This window comes from Crocuta crocuta, unplaced genomic scaffold, assembly GCF_008692635.1.
Source record: "Crocuta crocuta isolate KB4526 unplaced genomic scaffold, BGI_CrCroc_1.0 scaffold205, whole genome shotgun sequence".
Lineage (NCBI taxonomy): Eukaryota > Metazoa > Chordata > Mammalia > Carnivora > Hyaenidae > Crocuta > Crocuta crocuta.
The window spans coordinates 1680225-1693037 of record NW_027530644.1 but is presented as its reverse complement, the minus strand read 5'-3'; the positions used below and the strand labels follow the sequence as shown (position 1 = coordinate 1693037).

Genomic DNA, 12813 nt, shown 5'->3' with positions numbered 1-12813 from the left:
CACTGGGAAGATCAGCCCTGCTTTCCAAACAAAGTGTTTTTTGCTTACATATACGTGAATTGTTAATGCTAATTTTATGCCTTGGCTAAGTCTAATCTGTTTGTAAGTAAATATTTGGAATTATCCTGTAAGTCTGTACTGACTATTCATTTACATACAGCGATGGCAAAGAGAGGATGTATTCTTTCTGGAAAGGAAACACTTGTGTTGGTGATTTTGTGTTTTTTTTCTTCTGGAGATGACTGAAGGGGGGGAAAATGATTATTTCTGACCTGTCTGCAACTCATGCAGAGTTTAGAGTTCCAGAGAATTTTATAGGCACTCACCCAGACCTCAGTCAGCTCCCTCAGAAAACTCTGGGTGATGAGTAGGGTCCTGGAAATAGAAATTTATAATACGTGTTTTGATTAACTTTTATTGACGATCTTGGACTATTTACATTAAGTCATCATACTCTTACTGCAGACTTTCTGTGACAGAGTTAGTGTGCTATTGCAGGGTACTTTAGAGCAGAGCTCTGGAAGGCACATAGCTAAGCCTTTACGAATTCATGCTGAACGCCAGAAACACAAACCAAGCAGATTGTGTGGGAGCATCCAAAATTAATTTTCTAAGGTTGCCGTAAAAGTGTAATTTATATAGTTCTGTGTTATAAATTATGTGGCATAATGCCTCACTCCTCGTTTCAGGGCCACGCTCTAGAATCACAAAAGCTGATGAAATACGGTGATAGCAAAAGGCCTGCCTTAGAAATTTTTGCGAGGGAGAGCATTCATGCCTGAGGAATGTATTTGCATGACTTCTGTTTTCAAAGTTTGGCACAGTTTGTATGCCTCATTGTTACAGGAGGATAAATGCATTTATTTATGAAGTTTATTCAACTGTATGAAAATGCTGAATTTTTTTTTTCAGCAAACTTATATCCACATTTCAGAACTGGCGCTGATTTCCCAAAATAGCAAGACTAATACTCTGTACTCCTGCAGTACGATTTTTCTTGAGAAGTTGACTGTGGGTCGTTAGTTCGGTGAAATAAGGCCATAAGAAGGGCAAGATGACAGGTTGAGCTTGTATTTTTTTAATGTTTATTTATTTTTGAGAAAGAGAGTGTGAGCAGGGGAGGAGCAGAAAGAGAGAGGCACAGTCATTATAGAAAATTGTATGATTTTCCGAAGGAATACAGAAAAACTCATGGAAGAAGGAACATGTAAATAATATGATCTCTATCCCTTCAGTCTTCCTTCTGAGAGAGGGAGAGAAAGAGAACCTGTGTAGTAGCAGTGTCTTACTACCGGTAGGTCATACAGCTAATACTAATGCCATTAATATTTTTGGGCTGTTCACATGTATTTATTCTGTATTCTTATGTGCATTCCTTTGAAATGCCTGCAAGCCTGTCCAGTGAAATACCTCTTGGAATAAAAAAGATCAGTAAAATGTACTTAAGCCATCAAAAAAAAGAAATCTTGCAGTTAGGCTAAGGAGCCACAGTTTTGAGTAGGAGGAATATGGGCAGTAAAGGAACTTGCCTGTGCTCCCAATCGGTAGTGGTACGTAGAGGAGTTGGACCCAGACTTAACCCAGATCTCCATTCCACCTCACGGCAGTGCCTCCTTACAAATGATGTCGAGAGGAAGAGTTGTGAGAGGTGACCCAGCTTTTTGTAAAGTCCTTTAGTAACCTGAAGAAAGGTGCCATTATTACAGCAAAATGGAAGTATGTAATGAGAGCATCTCCAACGACCAGGCCCACTCTCCTGAGCCGTGAGAGTGCAGTGCTGACAGGATCATGTAGTATCAGTCTCTGGGAGAATTTGATTTTTTTTATTTAAAAAAAAAATTTTTTTTTTAAATGTTTTATTTGTTTCTAGGAGAGAGAGAGAGACAGCGTGAGCAGGGGAGGGTCAGAGAGAGAGGGAGTCACAGACTGAAACAGGCTCCAGGCTCTGAGCTGGCAGTCAGCACAGAGCCCGACGCGGGGCTCAAACCCACGAACCGCGAGATCATGACCTAAGCGAAAGTCGGACGCTTAACCGACTAAGCCACCCAGGCGCCCCAGTCTCTGGAAGAATTTTAAAACCAGTTTGGTACCTGTTTTTCTAGTTTGGCGGGGATTGAGTTTTGTACCCAAAAGAATAGTTTCTAAACGCATAGTTCTCAAGTTTATAAAGGGTCTAATATATTGATGGAGTTATTTCATAACTCCGCTCACGTATAAATGTTTGGAATTAGCACCAGGGTCCAGTTTGGTACTAAAGTATTTGTTTTCTGTTTACACAACAATAATATGTCTATGTAGTATAGAAGAGATGGTGCAAAAATATCTTGAGATCTGGATGTTAGCCATGTATTTTGCACTGGTTTATGGTGTATACACAGACCAGGCTCCATTCTGTGTCTCTTCTCCAACTCAAACAATGGACGTGATCTGACTGCTGTCCCATCTTTTCAGACATACCTATAGTCACATACAATTTGTTTTATTAACAGCTACTCCTTTCCAGGTCCCTATCTTCAGCCTACCCATCCCCACAGGTTCACAGGGTGAGATGTATGTCTTGAGCATAAAGTGGTAATTTTTACATTTATAGACTTAATGCTTTCTTTCTTAATAACCTGGATTAATTAGATTTTAAATAACTGAATGTTTTGTTTCCAAGTAAACTGCTATTAAGATGTTTCACCTTTTGCCCGACATTAAAGTTGTTTATACACAGACCTACCTCCCTTATAATGTTATAACCTGCTTTGTGAATCAGGCTACTTTGTGAGTCAAGCCACTATGGCAGAGTATATTGGCTTCCAAACATCAACGAGGAAGATGTCCAGGGGCGCCTGGGTGGCTCAGTTAGTTAAGCATCTGGCATTTGATCTCAGCTCAGGTCTTGATCTCAGGGTTATGAGTTTAAGCCCCACGTTGGAGCCTACTTTAAAAAACAAAAAAAGGAAGAAAGATATCCAGGAAAATATGGGAAAGATTTAGTTTGAAAAGGACAGGGAAGGGAGCATGCAGATATCTGTTAATTGGCATGACTCTGTTACCACCCTGTATAAATATAGTTTTTAGAAAAGTTCTGATTTGATGTGGTTAGGTTTTTTATGGTAATCCTATATCATAGTAACAGTTTTGAAAATATGTGTCACTGAATTTTGAAATCATAGAGGCCTTTGATAGAACCCTATGTAAACTTGAGTAGTATTTATTGATATTTGAAAAATAATCAAACTGCCTCCATTATGGATGAATGAGTGAGGACTGTATGCATCTGACTCTACAGATTGGCAAGCATTGACATTCTGAAGACAGTATTCTTTTTTTTTATAAGAATTAGGCCCATTCATTACTTTCAGGAAAAATCTAAGGAGAACAAGACAGCTTTAGTAAACAGTGATGGTACGTTTTATCAACAAAACAAAACAAAACAGAATAGTTGACTCCTTCTCACAGTACATGCCATCATCTAAGTTAGAAACTGTACATGTAATTTTTGCATGTTAAGCCTGCACAAAATAACATCTTTTTGTTCCTTTCTTTCTCTAATTGCAAATTGAACCAAACTAGCAATGTGGAAATAGGGGAAGGCACTTTGCTGAAAAGATGTGCAGACTTGTAGCTGAATTCACACCATTGTGATTGTTTAAACCTCAGAGCAGTTCATTGTCCTTTGCCTCGTATAAATATGCACAATTGTCAGAAGTGGCTAAAATGTGTGTATTTCACTGGGTCTGGGAATCCCAGACAGTCTTCACAGTTCTAATTGCTTGACTTATTTGAGTAGCCATAATGACCCTTTTATATTAAAGGCACATAGCTTGGTGATTTGGGTGCAGTTAAAATAAGCAACTCATTGGGTCATTAGGAATCAGCCTTGGAGAAAAATAACACCTGTTTATTTCTTTTAAAGAACTAGTAGGAAAACTCCCCCACGGAAGTGAGATTAGTTTAGACCCTCCAGGTGTTGGGGGTGGCAAAACATGGGCTGTGTTATGAATAATGCAAAGCAAAATGGAAGGAAATGCTAATCAAAAGAAAGTGATAAGATCCTCAGCCAGGGGAAGGGAGTGAAAGGATGTCCTTGAAGTTAAGGTTCACTTATCATTTTGCCTTTCTTAAACTTCTATTTCCACTTAAGAGAAACTCTCTAGATAAATAGAAGAGCAGTTTGTCAGAGATTGGAGAAATGTTTAAATAAGAAGTTAAAACCTACTACTTATTGATTGTTGTGGTATTTGAGTCATTTTTGATGAAATCACATGACTATTTTGAGTTCATGAAGCCCAAATTGTATACAAGCACCAGTGATATGCCAACTAGCCATGCATTCTCTGGGGTCCGACCACCTTGGTTTGAGTCTCAGCTCCAACATTTACTAGCTGGGTCACCTCCAGTAAGTCCGGTAACTTTTCCCTGCCTCAGTTTTTTTTTTTTTTTTTTTTAATGTTTTATTTATTTCTAGGAGAGAGCGAGAAAGAGAGAGAGAGCGTGAGCAGGGGAGGGTCAGAGAGAGAGGGAGTCACAGACTGAAACAGGCTCCAGGCTCTGAGCTGGCAGTCAGCACAGAGCCCGACGCGGGGCTCGAACCCACGAACCGCGAGATCATGACCTAAGCGAAAGTCGGACGCTTAACCGACTAAGCCACCCAGGCGCCCCCCTGCCTCAGTTTTTTTAACTGTAAATGGAGTAAATGGTAATACCAAGATTATACAGTTGCTGTCAGGATTAGAGAAGATACTGCATGTGAAGCATTTAGTGTGTTCCGTAAAATGCTGGCCATTATTGTTTTAGAGTGTTTTTTCAGGAATAGAGATAGCCAGTTAAAATGTCTTTCACTGTTAGGGCACCTGGCTGGCTCAATTGGTAGAGTGTGCGACTCAATCTCAGAGTTCTGAGTTTGAGCCTCACGTTGGGTGTAGAGATTACTTAAAAAATAAAATCTTTAGGGGTGCCTGAGTGGCTTAGTTGGTTAAGCATCCAGCTTTGGCTCAGGTCATGATCTCACGGTTCATAGGTTCAAGACCCACATTGGACTCTGTGCTGACACCTCAGAGCCTGGAGCTTGCTTCAGATTCTGTGTCTCCCTCTCTCTCTCTCTGCCCCTCCCCAGCTCATGCTCTGTCTTTCTCCATCTCTCAAAAATTAATAAATGTTTAAAATTTTTTTAAAAATAAATAAAACCTTTAAAAAAGTTTTTCATAGTCTTTTTGGAAATTTATGAAATAGTAGTTCAACTATACTAAGAGTTATAGTAGGTCATTGGTTAGATTCCACTGATAAAACCTAGCAAAATATTTCCTAGAATGCAATTATGGATGGTAAGTTTATCTGCAATTTATTTGAAGTCAATTTCTGCTACTTGAGTGAGCAGTAAACAAGTTTATTAAAATTTGGTCTAGTAAACCTGTTCTCCATTTGGTTCACATTGTAAAATAAACAACTTTTATGGTCTATTAGAAATGTACACATATAGTCATTTGAAAGTTCATAGGCGTAAGTAAAATGCCTTGTTTCCCTGTAAATCGCTTAATGAAGACACTGTGGCTATTCTGTTTGTTGCTGAACAATAAATATTTGCTAATTTCATAAAAAAAATCTCAAAAGACAGAAGGGAAATTTCTGCTTGAAGTCTTGTTTTCATTTAGCCGAGCAAATATTTGCCTTGGTTGAAGAAACAGTGTTTGAGTTTCAGCTTTCCATTTTGGCATCTTAGATNATACTGGTTTTATTTGGATCCTTTTTTTTTTTTTTTTAAAGAGAAAAGAGGAATAGAGTTAATATTAACACTAACAGCCTGACTTTATTTATTAGGACTGTCATATAAGTGACGAAAATAGCCTGATCACAAACAAGTGGGTGGTTTGTCACTTTATTTTTTCAGGGACCAGTAGAGGAAAAAAGTCATTACTGTTAAATTTTATTCAGATATTTTGCAGCACTTGCACTCAGGTACAAAGGCATGGACTGTTCTGCCCAGTTTCATACTCGTTAAGTGAATCACATAGTTTTACCTTGAAGTTTCGGTGTGTATATCTTGAAAGTGAATAATCTAATCATGAAGGCTCTTCTACTTGTTTTGCATCAGGATTTCTTTTTCTACATCCGAAGCTCCTGAATTAGTTGACATTTTATTCCTTTCCTTTTCTTTTTTTTAAGGTTTTACTTTTAAGTAGTTTCTATCCCTAACATGGGGCTCAAACTCACAACCCTGAGATCAAGAGTCATATAGTCCACCTACTGAGCTATCCAAGTGCCCTGAAGTGTTTTTTTTTTCTTTTTCACATTGATGAATAATTGCTAATGAGTCATTCCATTTGAAAGTAAGTAACATCATAAAAATTACTGAACCAGATTAAGATAGAATTTTTCATATGCTCTTTCAAGATTCTTTTCCAGAAGCCACATTGTTCTGGTTTGTCCCAGTAGCAGAAAAAGTAATGAATCAGTGAAAAAAACATTTATTAATACTGCTGTCTGTAAACTAGGAGCCTTGTCAATAAGTTGTATGAAAATTGTGGCTTTGCTAAAAAAATAATGTATAAAGTTATGGGAAATACAGGGAAATGAATTCTGTTTGAACATATAAATGTACACACAGTCATTTTAGAAGTACTGCCCTTATAAGGGAACTCACCCCACTCTGTGGACTAAAACTCTGAATTTCTGTCTGGAACAACTTCAGCATATCATTGGTCCTCTTAAATATGTGACACTTAAGAGGCGCCTGGGTGGTTCAGTCGGCTAAGCATCCAACTTCGGCTCAGGTCATGATCTCGCGGTTCGTGGGTTCGAGCCCCACATTGGGCTCTGTGCTGACAGCTCAGAGCCTGAAGCCTGTTTCAGATGCTGTGTCTCCCTCTCTCTCTGCCCCTCCCCCTCTCATGCTCTGTCTCTCAAAAACTAAATAAACATTTTAAAAAATGTGTGACATTTGAAAGACAGCCCATTGTGGCAAATGTGGTCTAATCTGCTTCCAGACACCGTATTGGTCTTAAAGCAGCCTGATTTTGCATTGGTTTTTTTTTTTTTTTGGTAGATGTTGGTTTCTGGTCAGATTTTGTTTAGGTAGTGGTTCTAGAGGTTGTCAGGGAAAGGTCTCTTAAGCCCTCTCTTCTCCTTCACATCCTTATGCAATTGAGCTTTTAAAGGTAAATGTAAGACTATTATTTTTACCTCTATTATATTCCTGGGTAGGGCCCATTATATACACGATTGTCTAAATTTTTCTCCTATCTGAACTGTTGACTAAAAGAAATTGACCTGCAAAGAGCTTCAGTAGTTATTTACTCATTTATTATTTGGCAAAAGTGAAAACACATGGGTTCATGAGATATAGGTAAAAAACTATAATAATTTATACTATTATGTATTTTTCACTTCTGTAATTTGTTATTCTTTCTTTGAGAGATTGGAAACCTAACATTACTCTTAATCAGTGCTGTTCATATCTGTGCCAGTTTACTGCTGGCAGATTATTTCCTTATAATTAAGGGAAGTCCACTGAAAAACTTGGCAAAGATTATTAAAAAATAAATTATTCCCACGATGATGAGGGTACAGAAAAACTTTCCTTGTGGGTTTATAAATCAGAACATCCTGCCTAAAGGGCAGTGTGGCAGTGTAGATCTAAAAGAGAAAATGTGAACGGGAGCTCACACAGAGCTTATCTACACAGACCTTTTGTTGTTTGTCATTTTTAATTAACTTTTATTAAAGATACTTGTAGATTCACATGCAATTGTAAGAAATAAGGTAGAGATGGTCACATTGTACCCTTTACCCATTTTCTCCAGTGGTGACATTTTGCAAAATTACAGTACAGTATCACATGCAGGATGTTGACTTCGATGCAGTCAAAATACAGAACATTTCATCACCATAAGCTTGCCTCATGTCTCTCTTTTTTTAGCCTCCCTCCTCTACGCCCTCCTTAACTCTTGGCAACCCTAAATTGTTTCTGCATTTCTGTAATTTCATCATTTGTAGAACGTTTGGATACTTATTTTAGTTACAGTCTCTTTCTCTTCTCCTGGGACTCCAACAACAGGAATGTTAGATCTTTTATTATAGTTCCACAGGTCCCTGAGGCTCTATTGATTTTTTTTCCTCCAGCCTATTTTCTACCATTCAGTTTGGGTAATTTTTGTTGTTCTGTCTTTTGCTTCACTGATTCTTTCCTCTGTGCCCTTCATTGATCTCATCCTGTGACCTTATTTGTTATTATATAATTTAAGTTCTAAAATTTCCATTTGGTTCTTTATATATCTTCTTTCTTCGCTGAGACTACTTTGTTGCTAAGGTCTTCTGATTTTTCATATTCATTTCAACTGTGTTTGAAATTGCTAAACGAAGCACTTTTATTGTTGTCCCTTTAAAATTTTATCAGACAGTCCTAACGTTTCTGTCATCTTGGTATTGTCACCCATTGGTGATCTTTCTTTAGTTCAGTTTGGAGGCCTTCTTGGTTCTTGTTGCTGACTTAGAAGTTTTGGGTCTTAATTAAACTTCCCGTTTGGTCTGGCCTCCTCAGGTGCCACTCTGGCAGAAGCTGGGTGCTGCCAGGTACAGGCAGAGGTCCACGTTCCCCACTCAGCCTCTCGTGACACCTAGCGGGGGTGCTCCTCATCTCTGCTGGCTGGGAGTGGGGACTGGACCTCCAGCCGTCTGAGCAGTCTTTTCCAGCACCTCGGTGAGGGTGGCTGCATTAACCACTGAGCCATGGTGAAAATCCTGACTCTCCACTAGGCCTTCTCTGAGCCCCCCCTCCCCCCAGAGGAGACAGGGAGGGGCAGTTCATTACTGCTTGGGGGCTCCCCACATGATCTCCACTGACACGGTGGGCAGGAGCCTTGTTACTGGTCAGTGGCACTGAAAGTCCCAGCTCCCTACTTGGCCCTCTCGGACATCACCCTGACGGCAGTGCCAGCACCTTGATACATAGGCTCATGAGGGTGAAACCGTAGGCCTTCCCTGGCATGAGTGTGGGTGGGACCATAGCTTTTTTTTTTTTTTTTTTTTTTTCTGTGGTGTCAGAACGGAGTGGTTATTGTTTACAAGTTCTGTGTCTTGCTAGGGTGCCCCTTTCCTGGTTCATTTGGCTGAGGGAGCAGACTTCTCCTGGGGTTTTGTCTGCGCCTGTTGGTGTTTCTGGGTTGCATTTTCTCCAGTGTCCAGTCTAGGACGTGTGAGGCAAGAAGAAAAGCCAGAGAACTCACCACTGTGTTGTTCCCTGGGCGCCAAGGTCCACAGCAGTCATGCTGTCTTCTCTCTCCTTTCACAATCTTTTGTGTGTTTTGTGTGTAATGTATACATGCACGTAACGCCCAAGGATTTTTAGGTGTGCTTACAAGGAACAGGGGACGCACATCTCCATCTTCCCGTGAGTCTGCATTGTGTTGCAGAGTGTTTTAAAAGTATGAATTCTATTCTAATCCAGTATCTTACCTCTGTCCTTCTCTCTTCTCACTTATATATTCCTTGCCCCCATCTATATTTCCAGGGGGAAAAATTAAAATTTCTGGCAGTACTGGACTTGAGTGTTTACCATGTCTGTTTCCCATTAAACCTTCCAACTAAGGCGATTGTTAGTTGCCGTTTACCATTAGTGCTTGTGGGAACACTTGTCCACTTTGCTCATTTATGATAACTGCTTGGTCCTAGAAGGCATTGGGTTCTATCTCATGGAAGGTATTGAAGAAATTCATGCTCTTTGACTTGGTAGTCAACTTCTAGGAATCTACCCTGAGGAATTAATTGGATATGCCAATGGAGATTTATATTTATTATAGGTCTGTTTATATAATAGCAAAAAATGCAGTGAGCCTAAATGAAAATATCCAGGTATGCTAGAATACAATGATGTTATTTAAAATTCACATTTCAAAGAATATGATGTAGGAAATGTTCATAATAAATGAAAGCGCAGGATATGAAACTGTTTATACAGTATTATCCCAGACTTTTATAAATCTTTTTCAACTTCTGGAATAAAATTCACTAAAATACCAACAGTATTAACTCCAGGTTTTAATTTTCATCTGTATATTTTTTCTGTCCTTTATGAATTTCTGCCACGAATTATTGTTAAGATCAGGAAAATAAAACCTCTTAAAATATTTAAGAATGCTCTTAGAAGTATATTATTAAATGAGATGTAAAAAAATTATACATGAGATGTTTGAAGGTGTACTCTACATACACAATCATACTTTGCACATACATTTATACACATACAGCATGATAAATAAATGGGAATATTTCATTAGTTTTGCTAGAAATCTTAAACTTCAATAGCAGAGTGCTGCCTGCATATCATATGGATTAAAGTGATGGATGCCATGATTGAAAGGTGATATCTACTTTCTTAGCTGTTTAATTTGGATAGTATTCTTAAGGAGGAAATTCTTTTCACAACCAAAAAGAAGGTAACAAACTTAGCTGTCCTAAAGTAATTAATGCCAAGTAATTGAACATGTTTTAAGAGCTTGTGTTTAATTATTCTGTGGGAACTTCTCTCTTTATAACTTTCGTCATTATCATGAATTATTTCAGGATGCCATGAAGAGATAAGCTTAGATTTTCCACTTGTGTAATTAAGATATTTAAAAGAAATGTTAGGTAGGTATTTTTTAGGCACCAGTTACGGGAACTTACCTAATTATTCATCTTTTGTTTAGTTTGACCAAGCAGCTGATGCTGAGTTATCCTGGATTACTGAGACCGAAAAGAAGTTGACGTCTCTGGGTGACATCAGGCTTGAGCAAGACCAGACCTCTGCTCAGCTGCAGCTTCAAAAGGTGAAGAAGTACATTGCAAATTATATCAAAATTACTTGTTCATGTGCGCCAATCTAGAACATGTGATTGCATGGTTTACTTTACAAGACCCTTCTAGTGTAACTTGGTATTTTTAACTACTTTGCCCAATTGTTTTCATTTTAGTCATATAGTCTCTCTCTCTCTCTCTCTCTCTCTCTCTTTTACCTTTATTCTGGTAAATCACAGAAATTCACCATGGAGATTTTGAGACACAAGGATATTATTGATGAACTTGTGAAATCTGGACATAAAATCATGACCACATGCAGTGAAGAGGAAAAGCAATCGATGAAGGTATGATCTTGTCTGTGTGGCTGTTGCTGAGACCCTTGAATAAATGGCACACGTCAAGTGCTCAGTCCTAGCGATGCACGTTTTCTTTATCCACAACTGCCATTTAGGCATCTAAATCAGGAGTTTTAAATAAGGCATTTTTCAGCTTACAGAGTAACAATAAAAGGAATATTCCTTAAGGGAACCTTAGTCTTTATTTTTGGCCAGAAAATAATATTAATGTTGCTAGACTCATATGAGACTTGTTTTCTAGCTCAGAAGGCCTACCAGACCTAGAAGGAAAGTTGAAGAATTTGACTTATTATGTTTGGAGAGTTCATTGTCTTATTTATAAAAACCTGCAGCTATTTATTTATTCATATTTTGGGTTTTGTCACCTAATATTTTGGGGGATTCTCTGTCATTAATTCCCATGAGTTTTGATGACAACGTAAAAGTCTATTGTATGTATATATCTTAATCTCCAGTTGTACTTTTAAGATGTTACCACATTTTTGCTATTTTTTACATATATATATGTGAAAGTTTTTTTTGCTGTGGTAAAAACACAACATTAGCATATAATGGATTGTTATTCGGCCTTAAAAAGGAAGGAAATCCTACCTTGTGCAAAAATATGGATGAACCTGAAGGATCTTTTTTTTTTTTTAAGATTTTATTTTTAAGTAATCTCTACACTCAACATTAGGCTTGAACTTACAACCCCAAGATGAGGAGTCATATGGTATACTGACCAAGCCAGCCAGGCTCCCCCCAAGGGTCTTTTTTTAAACATTTTTTTTTTTAATATTTTTTATTTATTTCTAGGAGAGAAAGAGAGACAGCGTGAGCAGGGGAGGGTCAGAGAGAGAGGGAGTCACAGACTGAAACAGGCTCCAGGCTCCGAGCTGGCAGTCAGCACAGAGCCCGACGCGGGGCTCGAACCCACGAACCGCGAGATCATGACCTAAGCGAAAGTCGGACGCTTAACCGACTAAGCCACCCAGGCGCCCCTCCCCCCAAGGGTCTTTTTAAATTTAAAAAGAACTTTTATACATAGAAATAGTTTAAATAGGTTTTCAAATTTTTAATTATTTTATTTATTGAGAGAGAGCAACAGAGCACGAACACATGAGCAGGGTAGGCGAAGAGGGAGAGGGAGAGAGAGAATCTCAAGCAGGCTCCACACTGTCAGTGCAGAGCCTGATGCAGAGCTTGATCCCACAAATGGAGAGATCATGACCTGAGCTGATATCAAGAGTTGGATGATTAACCAACTGGGCCACACAGGCACCCCTAATCTAAATAGGTTAGATTTATTCATTTAACATACATTTGTGAGTGCTTGCTTTGCACTAGGCATATAGTACTAGAAAAAACATTCTGGAGTATATGTGCTATTTGGCCTTCTGGAGTATTTGTGCTATTTGGCCTGGTTAGCCAGCTAAGCACATTTCATTATCTTATTTTCTAGAAAAAACTAGACAAGGTATTGAAGGACTATGATGCCATCTGCCAGATAAACTCAGAGAGGTATCTACAGCTAGAACGAGCACAGTCCCTGGTTAACCAGTTCTGGGAAACATATGAAGAACTTTGGCCATGGCTGACAGAAACACAAAGAATCATCTCTCAGCTTCCTGCCCCAGCCCTCGAATATGAAACTCTAAGACAACAACAGGAAGAGCACCGGGTAAGCTTGCTATTAAAGTGAGTGTTGTATTCCCCA

At 38.7% G+C, this 12813-nt stretch overlaps 1 protein-coding gene across 2 annotated transcripts in view; it reads left to right on the top strand.

The window, feature by feature from the left end:
• The window catches only part of DST (dystonin), a 503880-nt gene that overhangs the window by 435235 nt on the left and 55832 nt on the right, over positions 1–12813 (top strand). For both annotated transcript variants that reach the window (XM_077769079.1, XM_077769080.1), the window contains 3 exons: positions 10671–10790; positions 10998–11105; positions 12559–12777. In XM_077769079.1, the coding sequence (XP_077625205.1) occupies positions 10671–10790; positions 10998–11105; positions 12559–12777 (447 nt within the window). The remainder of the gene's footprint in view (positions 1–10670; positions 10791–10997; positions 11106–12558; positions 12778–12813) is intronic.